General features: G+C 39.3%; 1 protein-coding gene across 1 annotated transcript in view; it reads right to left on the bottom strand.

The window, feature by feature from the left end:
* Nucleotides 1–16,787, bottom strand: part of LOC146783105 (uncharacterized) — a 41,513-nt gene extending 24,726 nt beyond the window's left edge. The window contains exons 1-2 of the mRNA XM_085637294.1: nt 16,355–16,787; nt 15,643–16,046 (exon numbers count right to left, since the gene is read on the bottom strand). Coding sequence (XP_085493420.1) covers nt 15,643–16,046; nt 16,355–16,787 — 837 coding nt within the window. The remainder of the gene's footprint in view (nt 1–15,642; nt 16,047–16,354) is intronic.
* Between the last annotated feature and the right edge of the window lie 218 nt (nt 16,788–17,005).

The raw sequence follows: 17,005 nt of genomic DNA, 5'->3' as shown, positions 1-17,005 counted from the left end.
AACATGACTCTGTGTGCATAGAGGAATTATAGGCAGAGATTTATTGCGTCTTGCTCTGGTGATTTCACAGTTGCATTAGATGGAAAGGGGGAGCGAATTTTTTGGGGAAGAAGCAGAGGCTTAGCACACACCCATGTGCTTGCCATGTATAGTCATGCACAGTATTTAGAAGCCAGTGAGGTTTTCAGGTTTAAGTCTGTAATGCAAATACATTCAGCATCACTAAGGCTGGTTGCCCTTGCTGGAGTGTAGGCAGACACAGAGAATACACATGGTGGTGGTCTGAAAAAAAAACAGCTTGGACATGTGCAATTAAATAAATTTTTAAAAAAGGTTTCATAATGTGTCAGTCTGTAAAAGTGATTTTCACTCGGCCCAAAAAAAAAAGAGCAGTAAGTGTGCTTTCAAAATGGCAAAGAAATTTCGTTTTGGGACTAATGTGAAAACATGACTCTGTGTGCATAGAGGAATTATAGGCAGAGATTTATTGCGTCTTGCTCTGGTGATTTCACAGTTGCATTAGATGGAAAGGGGGGAGCGAATTTTTGGGGGAAGAAGCAGAGTCTTAGCACACACCCATGTGCTTGCCGTGTATAGTCATGCAAAGTATTTACAAGCGAGTGGGGTTTTCAGGTTTCAGTCTGTAATGCAAATACATTGAGCTTCACTAAGGCTGGTTGCCCTTGCTGGAGTGTAGCACTGTGGACATGAGCTTTTTAAAAAATCTGAAAAGTGGTTTCATAATGTGACAGTTTGTAAAAGAGATTTTCACTTGCCCAAAAAAAAGAGCAGTTTGTGTGCATTCAAATTGGCAAAGAAATTTTGTTTTGTGACTATTGTGAAAACAAATGTAGTAATATATTTAAATACAATAAAGGATTTTTTTTTTAGTTTTTTTCAGGTATTGCTGAAGAACAGTGAACAAAATTTAAGATGCCTACAAAATCTCGAGTTCAAAAAACGCTAAAAAAAAAACTATATTTGAAGACAACTGGAGGACCAAAGTTAGTAGAAGATGCTCATGTTGGGAAAAAGAAAAAATCTTCTGGTAAGCAGAAAAAACAATTTCTTAACAAAATATTCAAAACAAAGAAAAATGTACAAAATGTCTGTCCTCGGAAAAATGTAACAAAACATAGAGAACAGCAAAAAATTGAGAATTTAGTTAATGCAAATATACCTTCTGCAATTGAAAAGTTTAACATAAACAGAAAAACAGTGTTTAAAGAGATACGTAGAAAAATGTTTCAGAGAAGAGTTATGTCCAATTTGATAAAGGATGTAAAGAAATATAAGCAAAAGGCAAAATATTACAAGAGAAAAAAAGAAATTGAAGCCATTGCAGCAAAAGCATTAGAATTAAAAAGGAAACTATTCATATTAATTTTGAATAGGATGCGTACATTAGATAAAATGGTTAATGTACTGAAATCACAAAGCAAAAGCAAAAGAGTAGTGAACAGAACAAACTTTTGTAAAGTGTTTTTAGGAAAGTGGATGCATAGTTCAAGTAGTGAACCTTTTTTTAATGAAGAGAGCTATTTTCAAAGTAATAGTTTGCTGCATGCAGTTGACACCAGAGGTCGTTCATACGAAGTAAAAAATGGTTGCATAATGGAGAAGGAGATAATGGTTCCAAGAGATGAGGTACAAGTGATGGCAGATGAGGCAATGGGGAGACGTCCTAAAGCCCCAGTGTACACTTGGAATTGTAGTAGTATTTGCACTGTGCGTCAGGAATCTATTGACAGATTTCGAGAGTTTCTAAGAGAATATAGTAAAAAAAGTGTAAAACAAAAGATTAAGGTGCTTCAAAGTCTGGATCCATGCAGAGTGAGAGAGAATACTGGTTTGCAGGGTCATTCTCTTGCTTGTCTATCTAGAAAAGTGTGCAATAGTGTTTTCCATCATTTTAGGATGCTGGCTGTTCATCATACTGAAATGAGAAAGTTTGTGAGACGGTTGTATTTTGCCAAAAGTCCAGCAATAAAGTTAAATGAATTGAATAGGGCTCTGTTCCGAGGAACGGTATCAGATGTAGAGAAGGTTGTTGATGAAATTCAGTTTTGTTACTTTGGTCCTGAACAAAACAGTGCAGAGAAGGACACAGTAAATGAGGCAGAAGTGGAAGAGAATGTAGAACCCTCTGTAAGTAACACATTTAATGATCACATAACAAAATTTGCAATAGTCTCTAATGAAAGACCAAATGTTACTTGTATTTGTTGCCGCAGAACTCATTATAGAAAACAAACTAGGAATGTTGATCTCTACAGAAAGAGTGAAAATGAAGATAATTATAAGTGGATGGATTTTGCCACATATATATTTCTTGAAAATTGTTTTGAATTGGGTGAAGATCAGCGTATTTGTAAATACTGTTACAACAAGTTAGAGGAAAATAGAATGCCGACCAGAGCTGTACATAATAATTTAGAATTGGATGCTATTCCTGCTGAACTTTCTGAATTAAATACATATGAGTCTATACTCATTCAATGTGTTCATCCGTTCCAGACCATAGTACGTATGGAGCCCAAAACTGGTAAATTACCTCCTTCAGATTTACTGAGAGGTTTAAAAGGTAGAGTGGTGTATTTGCCCTTGGATTTGAAAAAAAATATGGAAACTATTGATGCGGATACTTTGGAAACTGAACCATTAATTATTCTGGTTAATGGTGTACCTACAAAGAATAAGAAGATTTGGCAGGAGCTGGTAGATGTGCGGAAAGTACAAAGAGCAAATTTGTATTTGAAAAAAAATAACAAATGGTATGAATCAATTTATATAGAAGAAGAAGAAGAAGAAGAAGATTTTCAAGAACACACAGAAACACCAACTGGACAAATTGAAAAAGTGGACAAGTCAAAGGAAGAAGAAATTTATGAACATTTTAGCATACATCCTCTCCATTCGAAAGAAGTTATGGGAGACAATATTGATCTCTTTCAGATGAAGAAAGCAAAAGGAAATCCCGTGAGTGTATGGGAGGAGAGCTTGGAAGCTCGATGTTTTCCCCAGCTGTTTCCTAAAGGAAAAGGAGGACGATACGATGAACGTCCAGAACAGATTCCAGCTTCAGAGTATCGCACTACAAGACTATATGCTGAAGATCCCAGATTTCGACAAAGTATTCCTTATTTGTTCCATCTTTTATTTGAAAGCGACTTGTCTGCACTGTCTTATGCAGTAAATCACATTTTAAAAAGTGGAGTACATTTACAAAATGTGTCTGCTAAGGATTTTATGGAGAAAGTGCAGCACCGAGATGATCATTTGGAAACACAACTGATCAATCTGATGGCTTGTCAGCGTGGGACAAATGAATATTGGTACCGACGCCATGGTGAACTAAAATGCATGTTACGCAATTTAGGAACACCAACATGGTTCCTTACCCTAAGCTGTGCCGAGTACGCTTGGGATGATTTACTGGATTTTCTACGAGAGGCCAATTCAAACATTAAAAACATCGAATACAAGACAGCAGGAGAACTGTGCTCATTGGATCCGGTTAATGTTTGCAGATATTTCAATCATAGATTTGAGGCTATGATGTCCTTCATCTGCAATAAAAAAAATCCACCCCTTGGAGAAGTAGTGGATTTCTTTTGGAGAAAAGAGTACCAGGCAAGAGGTGCTCCTCATATTCATATGCTGCTGTGGATCAAGGATGCCCCAAAGTTTGGAACAGATACTGATGAAGCAGTGTTATCTTACATTGAAGAATATGCAACATGTGGTATACCAAAAAGCACAGAAGAGAACAAGTTAAAGGAGCAAGTTCTACGTTTCCAAAGTCATCGGTGTGGAAAATACTGTCGACGGAAATACAAGAGCAAAGAAAAATACTACACTAAATGTCGATTTGGATTTCCTAGACCTGTTCTTTCAAATGGAAGAGTCAACAGTTTTATGTCAGCTGTGAGACATACTATCACAAGAAAATCACCTAAGAATACCTACAACCTTAAAAGAAAAGAAGAATCAACAAATATAAATGACTACAACCCAGTCATTTTATCCATGTGGAACGCTAACATGGATATACAGTATGTAGCTGACAATTCCATTGCTGTTGCACGATATGTAACGTCTTACATTACGAAATCAGAAAAAACAGAATTGAAGGAAATGTGGGAAGAGATTTCTCACGAGAAGACTGTCAGTAAGAAGCTGTACAGTTTCAGTTTGAAGATGTTATCGCATCGAGAAATTGGATCCTACGAATGTTCAGATAGGTTATCTTCTGCAAGTCTCTACTCGAAGTCAAGAAGAATAATTTGGGCAAGTTTAGGCCTTGCAGCAATGAGAAATCGGGTACTGAAATCTGTTGGAGAAATTGAATATTTGGCTGAGAATGACCCAGAAAGTACAGATATATTGAAAACAAACATGTTGGACACATATTATCCCAAGAGAAGTCATCATCTGGAGAACATGTGTCTCTATGAAGTGTTGCAGAACTACATTTATTCACGGAAAGCTGCAGAAGACATCAACAGTGGAAAATATAAAGTTGTTGGTGAAGAAGGATGTTTGGTGAAGCAAACCAAAGGAAGTTTGATAAATCACCGGAAGCTGAGTTGCGACACTACCGACAAGAAAGAATTTTACTACTTGGCTCTTTTACAGTTGTTTAAACCATGGCGTACAGAGGATGAACTACTGGGAGAATTCCAGAGCTATGAAGATTCTTTTAATGCTTGCAAAGACAGCATACAATGCAGTACATTCTCAACTTATCTGCAAATGTTAAATGAAGAAATTGAACAGGAAACTACAATTGCAGCAGAAATAGCTAGAGACAGTTCTCAGGACAGCCAAAGTTCTGGAACACTCAGTCAAGATCCCCTAGGACAACCAATCGTTGAAAATGAAGCATCAATAGCCATGAATGAAGTGGAAACGGCTATGAATCAAGCTCAAGAAGAATTTATAGACTTACAAAATTTGGAAAGACAACTGAATCAAGAGCAGCAACACATTTATGAAGAGATCAAAAACAAAATTGATCACGGATTTCTACATGAAAAAAAAGAGTGCTCATGCACATCATTTCATCCAATCAGGATGTATGTAAGCGGACAAGCTGGCACTGGAAAAAGTTTCCTAATTAAAGTCATCAGAAGCTACCTACAGCAAAAAACGGATTCTACTTTGTCTTGTGTGGTTACTGCTCCAACTGGGTTAGCAGCATATAACATAAAAGGAATCACCTTACATCGTTTGCTAATGTTACCAGTGGAGCATGAGAACAAAATACAATTCAACAAGCTAACTGGAGAAGCATCCTTGGAAGTTTCAAGAGTATTGAAGAAGATGCAAGTTCTCATTATTGATGAGGTGAGCATGGTATCAAACTTAATGCTTGCCTTTGTGCATTTAAGAATGCAGCAAATTTTGAAGACAGACTATGACGTGTTATTTGGTGGAAAACACGTCATAGTTTTTGGGGATCTTTTGCAACTTACTCCAGTTAAAGGACAACCAGTGTTTAATACTGTGACACATGAAGACACGAAGAAGTCATTGGGAAGCATCGGAAATACAAATATTTGGTCCTTCTTTGAGTACAAGGAACTTACAACTAATATGAGGCAAGCAAACGATGAAGAATATGGAAGTATTCTGAAAGATATCAGAATTGGACTACTCACAGAAGTTGGGAAAAAAGCATTACAGAGTCGGCTGCTACATAATTTATTTCCAAAGGAAGAAATAGTTGCAGAGAAAATATACAAGAATATTGCAGAAAACAAAAGTGTCATCTGCTTAATGCCAACTCTACGTGAATGCTCAATATTTAATGAGGAGCTTTTGAAATTGGAAAAGGAAGAGATCAGGAAATTGGAAGCAGTGGACAAAATTGAGGATGGAAGAATTACTGTCACAGTAACAGGCAAACTGAAAAATAAATTGGACTCACTAGAGAAGAACATCTCCAAAACAGCAGGATTAGAAAACAATCTATATGTTTGCATGAACTGTAGAGTATTTTTAAGGAGAAATTTGGATGTTGAGAAAGGCTTAGTGAATGGAGCGATGGGAAGAGTTGTGGGTTTTATTAATTATCAGAAAAAAGAAGGAATTGAATGTTTACAGATAAAATTTGATCAGATAGATGAAGTTAAAGATATTTGTCGTTGTACAGTTCGTTTTATGCTTGTGAAAGACTTATATGTACGTAGGAAGCAGTTTCCGTTTTCTCTAGCATATGCTGTAACTATCCACAAGTCTCAAGGATTGACTGTAGATTGTGCATTTGTGAACATTGGTTCAACTGTGTTCAAAGAAGGTATGGCATATGTAGCTTTGTCACGAGTCAAAACATTATCAGGTTTATTCATGATAGACTTTGATGACTCAAAAGTTAGTGCTGATACAAACTGTGTAAAGGAGTATAATAGATTAAGAAGAAGCTATGCTCCTCATTTAGGTCAGTATCCTGTGTTGGAGAAACGTGTAGTTTCTCGTAAAAGGAGAAATGAGAATATCTGTAATGAAGATATAGAGAAGAGGAAAAAAAAGAGGAGTGATGTAATTGCAAGCAAAAAGAAAAAGGACAATGAAGAACAGGTTGTAGGATGTCATTTTGAAAATAGCTCTGGTGTCAACTGCTACGCTAATGTAGTGCTGAATGTTGCATTTTATCTGGAAAGTTTGCAAGAGCAGATAATAGTAAATCAGGGAAAAAGATTCTGTTCAGAGCTGAGTCTCCTTTTTCAAAAGCTGAGTAAAGATAAAACTCAAATAGAAAGTGCTACTGATATTAGAAAACTTTTAGATGTATGTTCAGGACGAACACAGTTTTCTCAAAATGAACAGCAAGATGCACACTAATTTTTGATGTATTTTCTTCAGGTAGTGGAAGAAGAAGGAATTCCCATTGACATTTTTTTTGGTCTCTCTTATAAATGGGAACATAGTTGTGGTAATTGTTATAATATATGTGGCTCTATTGTTGATAATGAAAGGTTTATTTATTTGACATTGCCAGAGAGTAAAACAGTCACTTTTGCAAAATTAGTTAAAGATGCTAATCATAGCATGAAATGTGGTGAGTGTAATTCTGACATGTTTTCAACATTAATTTTAAGGGAATACGGACAGTATGTAATTTTAATGATGCAACGATGTAGAGCTGATGGTTCAAAATTGGATACTTTAATAAAGAAGTTTACAGGACAGCAATTATCAATTTCAGGAAAAACTTTTGTAACTGTTGCAATAATTTTCCATGATGGACCTACTGTTACTTCTGGACATTACACAGTTTATCTAAAATGTGAAAAAGGCTGGACACTGTGTAATGATTCCCAATTGATTTTCAAACAACGTTTGCCTTTTGATTTAGCAAATTCCTATCTAATCTTCCTGAAACCTAAATTTTAGAGAGACTTGGCAAGATCTGGACAAAATAATTTTACCATTTTACTGGATTACCATTGCAATTTTGTAGAAAAAATATTTTTAAAATTATCATTTGGCCTAAAGGAAAGATAACCAATTGTAATGTGGACTTTTTTAATTTTTAATGCAATTTTGAAAAACCAATAATTTAGAGATAATCGGTAACTTCTGCACATTTTAAATTTTGGAATGCTATTGGACTGCCATTGGAAATTTTTTCAAAAATGATTTAAAAAATTACTATTTGGCCATGTGGAAAAGTAAGCAATTCTATTGTGGACTAAATAAATTATTCAAAAAATTTTCGTGAACCAAAATGTTACAGAGAATCGGTGAGATCTGGACAGATTAAACTTTAGAATTTTAATGGATTTCCCTTGGAAATTTATTCCAAAAAAAAAAAAAAAAATACTATTTGGCCTAAAGGAAATGAAATCAGATGTATTTTGGAGTTATTTGAGATATAATATTGTGATTATACTTCTGAAACAAACATATCAGACGGTATTTTAAAGAAATAAGTATTGTTTTTAGATGATATTTTTTTAGAATAATATGCATTTCTGTAATGATAAGTTTAAGTGAGAAGAGATTCTGGGCTTTTTTAATACAATCTTTGAGATTGTTATTTTTTTTTGCCCGCTGTAAAATGATGAATGCAATTGCTTTCACAATTTATAGTGAAATGCAATATATTCTGAAAACAGCAAAAATAAGGCAAAAATATTTTTGGGAAAAAAATGTAAATATGTATACTGTATTATAAATTGTTAAAAAAATATTAATACTTTTTTCTTTTTTTTCAGATCGATATAGAAAATTTTCGAAAACTACAACCATTTTTAAAACTATTTTTTAAAAAAACAAATGAATAAATATTTTTTTGAGTGTGTATGGTAAGTCAATAATAATAATTGTAGTCTCTCAAGGACCTTGTAATGTGATAATTGATTTTTAGTGTTTTTTAAAAAAAATAAAAAAAAGGTACGCGCACCGTACGCGTACGGTAAAAAAAAAAAAAAAAAGGTTTTAAAAAACATATGTAAAAAAAAAGATGAAAGATAAGGTTGGCTCTTAAAAGAACCGTTGTGTTCATGCAGGGACAGAGGAAAGGAAGCATGGGAAAATTAGTCTCTGTGACAAGTGTGCTGATCTATTTTGAGGTTCACTAGGGAAACACTGGTCTCCCTATGACAAATTAGATCATGACAAGAGGCACATCGAATATCAACCCTCAGAAATCGAGGGTTAATTTCCAGAGGGCCAGCAGAAGGAGATGCTCCCCCCACAGATGAAGGGCTCACCTGACCTGCAGAGGAAGGAGTCAGCCCTGCAGATGATGGTCCAGGCTGAGCTGCTGTGGATGTACTGGCTCGTCTTTCTGAAGAGTTACCTCCAAAAAGATGACCATGTGTCCTTCCGTGTACATCCTGGAGGTGCCTCTTCATGGTGTGATTCCCAAAGGAATACTTCCTGTCAGGATTACCTCTAGAAAGTACACGCTTACACAGACAGCAAGTAACTAAGGGTGCATTCACCTTTTGCTGGCCTTCTGGAAAAGTAAAATAATCCCAAACATAAGAAGGCTTTTGTTTCCTCGATCTCTGCCTCAAGACAGTGCTGCTAGTGCTAGCCTCACTCTCAGAAGAGCTCTGCTGTTCTGCCATCGTATCCCAAAGACAAACCAGCTCCTTCTCCCAAGGGATCACAAGCAGAAATGAGGGGAATGGGTGTGGTGTAGGAGAGTTCTAGAACTGAAAGTAGTTTCAACCAATCAAAAGTTGTGTTTCAAGATCACATGACCTACCGTACGCTTACGGTACGCTTACGGTACGCTTACGGCAAAAAGTACGCATGCGCGTAAAAAAGACACTCGCTTGCGCGCATGCGCATAACAGTCACTCCCCGGCACTTCCGCGTAACGTGCGCGTGTGGCGTAAGCGCGCACGCGTCCCACGCACAGTACGCGCGGATACGCAAAGTACGTAACTATACGCAAGCAGCGTAGATAGATTACGGACGTTGCGTAAACCGTACGCTTACCGTGAGCTTACGGTACGCGTACTAAAAAAAAAAAAAAACTGGAAATAAATTTTACATGTTTATTTTAAAAAATATATTAAAAAAAAATATTTAAGGATTTTAAAAATTTAAGCATAGTCTATATAAAAGGAAAGAAAATTAAATTAAAAATATGTTTGAAAAAAATGAAGAATAAAAAAAAAAATTAGCATTTAAAAAACCTTGCAAATTCACTGAAAAAACCATGGGTTTCACACACGTTATAGTTAGGAATTAGCATTTAAAAAACCTTGCAAATTCGCTGAAAAAACCATGGGTTTCACACACGTTATAGTTAGGAATTAGCATTTAAAAAACCTTAGAAATTCACTGAAAAAACCATAGGTTTCACACACGTTATAGTTAGGAATTAGCATTTAAAAAACCATAGAAATTCAGTGAAAAAACCATAGGTTTCACACATGTTATAGTTAGCTGGACATTTTACTCGTAAAAAACCAATGAAATTGCCCCGTTATAGTTAGTTCAGCTAACTATAACTCGCGCGCCCGCAATGCACTGCTGATGACGTCACATATTACATCACTCATGACATGGTCAGTGACACTGACATCACTCATGACATCACTGATGACATCTCAAATGACATCACTGATGACATCACTGATGACATCATCCTTGTGATAGAGTGGCAGACCTCCTCTCACCCTAATATAACCTTTGATACACACATTCAAAAATAGAGACTAAAATATTCAAAACAATGGACATACCAATACCAGTTACAACAACCTCTTCAGTAATTCTAAGATCCACATACACATCCACTCATTCACCAACAGTCCTATACAGTCACTCATACATGTACTCACTCATCATATGTACTCATACACCTATACATCCTGTTACACAATGCCACTCATCCATAGAGTTACTCACACACATAGTCACTCATGCTGATAAAGAATCAAACATACATTTACTTGCATATACAGTTATACACACACCACCATACTTACTTCTACGGAAACTTACACATACTTAGTCTTTTAAACAATCACTTATAGAAACACATACTTATTCATACAGGAACTCTTTCAATCTCTCACTCTCACATTTACTCACATATATACACCAATAGTCACATATACTAGTTTAAAACATATGTAGTTACTCATAAAGACACTATTGAGACAGTCATTCACTCACTAACACACCCATACACACACTCATCCACCCATACAGTCCTGCACACATGCTGTGTTCAACACATACAAACAGTGAGTCACTCATTCATGCACCTATGCACTACGTAATACCCCCCACCGAACCATGCAGACACTCAGACTGATACTCAAAAAACCAACTAATAACCTATATAGACACCCATGTAGCTACTCACCAACCCATGCAGCCACTTATACACAAAGTGAGAGACTGATACAGATATTTACATATTTAAACATTACTCACTAAGCCATGTATTCACTATGATACACTTAATCAGTCAGTTACACAATCAATTTTTCAAAAACAAATCATCCATTTAGACACTTATATACCCATTTATTCTTCCATCGACCTTGAGATATACATATATAAAACATATTTAATTTTCAGAAAAACACACATTCACTGGATGATGTCATCAGTGATGTCATCAGTGATGTCATTTGAGATGTCATCAGTGATGTCATGAGTGATGTCACTGACCATGTCATGAGTGATGTAATATGTGACGTCATCAGCAGTGCATTGCGGGCGCGCGAGTTATAGTTAGCTGAACTAACTATAACGGGGCAATTTCATTGGTTTTTTACGAGTAAAATGTCCAGCTAACTATAACATGTGTGAAACCTATGGTTTTTTCACTGAATTTCTATGGTTTTTTAAATGCTAATTCCTAACTATAACGTGTGTGAAACCTATGGTTTTTTCAGTGAATATATATATATATATTACCTACTGGCGGTCGCCAGTAGGTAGTTATAGTTAGGACCACGTTTCCATAGGAAATCCGCAACATTCTATTTTGAATAACTTTGGCGCCGGTTGACGAATCCTCGCGAATTTTTCAAAATAGGTGGGGCGCTAAGCTCCGCTCCTACCCTGAAAGTCTCGGGGGGATTCGTCAAGCGGGGGCTGAGATAAAAGGGGGGTCCCAAAACGCGTTTTTCCCATGCATTTTTCCATAGGACCTTTAGACACAGCTACAGCCCGAACGGCTGAACAGAATTACTTGAAATTTGGCAGAGAGGTAGTCCTCAGGTCAAGGAAGTGCCTTTTGTAGGTTTGGTGTAAATCTGTTCAGTAGATCCTGAGAAAATAGCATTTAAAAGCATATATATATGTGGGCGGAGCCTAACCACACATCTCATCCTGAGATCTGATTGGCTGTCAGCACTTCATCCAAGAAGTGTTGGCAGCCATCTTGGGACCAATATACATGATAGCACCTCATTAAAAAGCATTGCAGTTAATAGAAGGTTTTAAGACTTTAGTTACATTATAAATCATTTGTTGATGGTACCATACTCATTTTAGGAATTGTGGTATGTTCTAAGGTGATTTCACCATGTGAAAAAGCCTTCTGCTGGGATATCATGATTGAGAGAAAAATATTTTCTCATCCTTTTACCACAGAGGTTTGGAAGGTGATCTATAGGCTAAACTGAGAGCTTATTTTCTGTAAATTCACATTATCTTTCTCAGTCATGTGAGAATGAAGTCTGACATTCTCAGTAAAACATGTACATCCAACAAGGGCAGAGACTGTCAGTTGATTCCTTTGTGTTCTACTGCAGCTTCCCAGAGTGTTCCAAAGAACTACTAGAGCGCTAACAGTCCTACTTATGATAAACGTATGGCACACCTGAAGCCATCTTGCTTGGATTAAAGTGGTAACTCTTAAAACATTTAATTTAAAAAGGAACAAAATGAGGGGGTTCATTTTTCAATAAAAAGTATGATTAGTGCTGCAGAAAGAAAAATTAGGGCACATTTTGAGTGACTTCTCAAATCCTCTTCTATTTCATTACAAAATTCTGACATGCAGACTGAAACATGCACTTTCAATACCAGCAGCAGTTTTCCCTGGTGAGCAGTAGCTTTACTACAGTGATCTAATGAGCAAAAAGAGTGCTAACATTCTGAATTTATGGCAAATGTGTGACATATCTGAATGCCTTCTTGATGGAATCAAAGTAAAAAATTGAAAGTATTTCCTACTGAGGAGACTGCAGTAAATGAGGAAATTAGGAAACTTCATAACAAATAAGTCTCCCAAGATGGCCACCAGAGACAAAAGAGCCCAAATGTAGCCCAAATATCACCCAGATGTAGCCCAAGTATAGCCCAATGACAGAATGTCCCAGAATGTTCTTAAAAACAACTAGAGCGCTTACTGTCTTCATTATGACAAAAGTATGGCACACCTGAAGCCATCTTGATTGGAATAAACTGGTAACACTTAAAACATTTAATTTAAAAAGGAACACAATGAGGAGGTTCATTTTGCCATAGAAATTATGATTAATGCTGAAGAAAGAAAATGAGGGCACATTTTGAGTGACTTCTCAAATCCTCTTCTATTTCATTAAAAAATTCTGACATGCAGACTGAAACATGCACTTTTAATACCAGGAGCAGACTTCCATGGTGCAGTAGTTTTACTACAGTGATCTAATGAGCAACTAGAGTGCTAACATTCAGAATTTATGGCAAATGTGTGACATATCTGAATACCTTCATGATGGAATCAAAGTAAAAAACTGAAAGCATTTCCTACTGAGGAGACTGCAGTACATGAGGAAATTAGGAAACTTCATAACAAATAAATCTCCCAAGATGGCCACCGGAGACAAAAGAGCCCAAATGTAGCCCAAAATCACCCAGATGTAGCCCAAATATAGCCCAATGACAGAAGTGTGCAAAACACTTATTATTTTGTGTTTTTGCAGTGTTATATAATGCAGACTTGTCAGGTATTGGAGTGCTTTACATGAGCATTGGTTACATCACACAAGAACACATTCATTTTGGTTGTAGACATGGGGAGACTAAGGGGCATATGTATGAAAGCAAAAATTAGTCGCAAACGCTGCGAATCGCAAAAAACAGCGTTTGCGACTGATTTTTCGCTATTTCATATGTATGACACATTTCCAAACTGAAAAATAAGAAATCGCTAAATTAGCGATTTCTTAGGCTGCGAAACAAGAAAACTGCGAATTTCCTAGCGAATACCTATTTTGCGATTCCTTAGCGTTGCGAATATCGCTAACAAGAAATCGCTAGCTAAGAAATCGCAAACACATGTATGAAAAAATCGCAAATTGCGATTTTACGAAATTCGCTAATTAAGAAATCGCTATTAACACCAATTGCTTGCAGGTGGTAAACTGGTGCAAGGTACAAAAACCAGCCCACAATGCAACAAACACACCCACAATGGCTGCAATGTACGTGATAGCCAGGAGGCTGCGTATTCGGGCCCTTGCACACAGGAGAATGAGACAGGAACGTATCTTCAGGCTGCGCATCACCCTGTTACAGAACACTGAAGAGGAGATCTATGACAAGTACAGACTGCACCCACAGACCATAATAGACCTGATTGAGGAGCTGAAACCCCACTTGGAGCACCCTACTCGCAGGACACAAACAATTCCCACACATGTGCAGGTCCTGTGCTCCCTGCACCTCCTCGCGTCAGGGAGTTTTCAACGGGTCATAGCGGAGGTTGGTGGTGTGTCACAGAGTGCACTTTCGCGCTTCTTCCATGCCTTCCTAGATGCAATGCTACTGAGGCTCCCACATCACATTTACTTCCCCACCACCCAACAGGCATTACAACAAACGATACTGGACTTCTACCAGATTGCACGTTTCCCCCACGTCATCGGCTGCATTGACGGGACCCATGTGGCCATCACACCCCCAGCAGAAACTGAATATGTCTACAGGAATCGGAAATGCTACCATTCCCTCAACATACAGATTGTGTGCAACGCTAAGTATCACATCACCGACATCGTAGCCAAATACCCCGGCAGTACACATGACTCCTTCATCTTCCGACACAGTGGAATACACAGACGTCTGAGTGCTGGAGAGTTTGGGGAGGGGTACCTGCTCGGTAAATACATTGCACACATCAATACATCCACTACATCACTTGAGGGGGGGGACATTGACTCACCTATTGTGTTTTCTTCCATGCAGGTGACAGTGCCTATGCAGTGCGCGACTTCATCCTGACCCCATACCTGGATCCTGCAAATGCAAGTGAGAGGAGCTACAACAGGGCACACAGATCTACACGCTGTGTCATTGAGCGAACCTTCGGAATCCTGAAGAGCCGCTTCCGGTGCCTGCATAAGAGTGGAGGCGCACTGCAATACAGCCCTGAGACCTGCTGTAAAATCGTGGCAAGCTGTGCAATGCTACACAACATGGCAATGAGGAAAGGCACCACAATTGATGTGAGCGATACAGACACATCGGATGACGAGCGCCCTGCTCCCCCTGCCAGACCAGCACCAGGAGTTGGGGCAGCTGCTGGACGCCAGAGACGGACTGAGATCACACAAAACTACTTTTAGGTGAGTGTTGAGGAAATGAGACTACAAAGCCTGATGATGTGTCAAGTGTTTAATCACACTTAACATGAAAGAAATTGTAATTGTCCCCAGCACATGTTGTACACACAGTGCAGAGAAGGCACAAGAAATAGGGCAAACAGCCTTTTGCGGGTTAATGCACCCGTGTTGCAGTCAGTGTCCCCGCAGATGATCACCTCCGTCGGTGCCGTCCAGGGTGGTTGACCCCCATGGTGCGCCCTTGGCCTGCTACCTGTCTGCCACTGCGGCGTCTTTCACCTGGCAAGGTTGGAGTGATGCTGCTGCGACTCGATGTGTCCTCACTCTCAGCAGAGGCCATTAGTGCGCTGCCACCTGCATTGGCTGTCTGCAGCTGTTCCACAGCAGTGGTCACCTGCGCCAGCCCTCGCGCTATGTCCTGGCAGCAATGTGCCATGTCCACCTGCATGGTTACGCTTCTGCGTGTGAGTGCGCTGGTGGTGGTGCAGAGGCGGTTGACTGCCTTGGTGTAATTGTGTAGCCGTGCATTGGCACGTCGTCCAGCCCTGTCATTGGCAGCTTGGGTGTCCCTCAAAGTGGCACAGAGCTCTCGTATTGCCGCTACCATGCTGCAATTGTCCTGATGTAGGCGGCCTAGCTGGCGATTCATTGACCGCATTGCCTTGCTTTGCAGGCGCTGTTCCTGCAACATGCACTGTTCCAAGCCGGAGAACACGGTGCCTTCTCCTTCTGTTGCAGTGCTGCTCCTGGGCCTTGACCTGGAAATGGCCTGTTCCCTTTGCCTTGGTGTTGGTGCGTCATGACGGGGCATGTCTGTCACACCCTGACTCCCCTCTCTCCTGTCGGTGTCATCGCCTGTTGCTGGGACTTCATCCTCAAATGGAGGCAGTGGGGGCACATGTGCGCGCTTCCTGCGCTGAATTGGCTGCTGCTCTGTCTCATCGCTGGAGTCCGCAGGGTCTGCAGGCTCCTCTCCCTCAGCGCTGTCTTCTTGTGGCATGGCGTGTGCTGTGGATGTAAAGGGGACTATATGAGTTTGTGTTACTGTCTGCATGTGGCACTCAATAAAGTTACAAATCTTTGACGGCTAATCTCTGACACATTTCTATTCAATGATCCCCAAAACACATATGTTGCATTTACTTGTGATGGTGTCATGGACACACAGTCAGACACAGTACTACGAGTACCATGATGCATTGCTGGGTGTGCTGTAAGACCTGGGCTGGATTGGCATGTTGGGAGTTAACTATGCGCATTTGGGGGAGTGTGCAAGGGATGGGGAGGAGTGCAGGGTGATTTGGCATGCATCTTACCTTGTCTGCTGGATGAGGGGTCGGAGCTGTCGATTGCAGCCACACCACCAACGCTCTCAGGCAGGAGGGTTGACTCCACAAGCTCCTCATGGGGGGTTGGCTGCTCTGCAGTGGATGGTCCTCCTCCAGTCTGACTGGCATCCTTGAGTCTGGCTGCCACCCTCTCCTTGGACCTCTGGCGCATATCATACCACCGCTTGCGCAGCTCCTCGATGGTGCGTGTGGTGACTCCAACAGCATTCACCTTGCTCTGTATTTCCAGCCAGATTTTCCTCTTCCTGGCCTCTGGGACTTTGAGTGCCTTCTTCCCAAACAGGAGCTCATGGCTGCAGACCATCTCCTCAATGAGGACCTCCTGCTCCTTTTCTGAAAACTTGTGTTTTCTCTTTCTTTTTTCTGCATCTTTGCCCTGCTGGTTTTGTTTGGGATCCATTGCTGGTTGCTGTCTCCAGGAAAGCCTCCTCACACTCCACAAGCAGCCTCTGGGTGTGGCTCAGGTGAGCAGGTGCAGGCAATCACTACAGTTTCCTGTTTGTGATGTCATCAGCCTGCACCAGGCTTGCAGATTCCCGTTTTTGCGATTTCTTATTTAGCGAATTTCGCTATTAAGAAATCGCAATACGGGATTCTGCGAATTATTTGCGATTTTTA

The sequence above is a fragment of the Triturus cristatus genome, chromosome 12 (assembly GCF_964204655.1).
Source record: "Triturus cristatus chromosome 12, aTriCri1.1, whole genome shotgun sequence".
Classification (NCBI taxonomy): Eukaryota; Metazoa; Chordata; class Amphibia; order Caudata; family Salamandridae; genus Triturus; species Triturus cristatus.
Note: the sequence above shows the minus strand (reverse complement) of the source record. Positions and strands in the feature narration are given on the sequence as shown.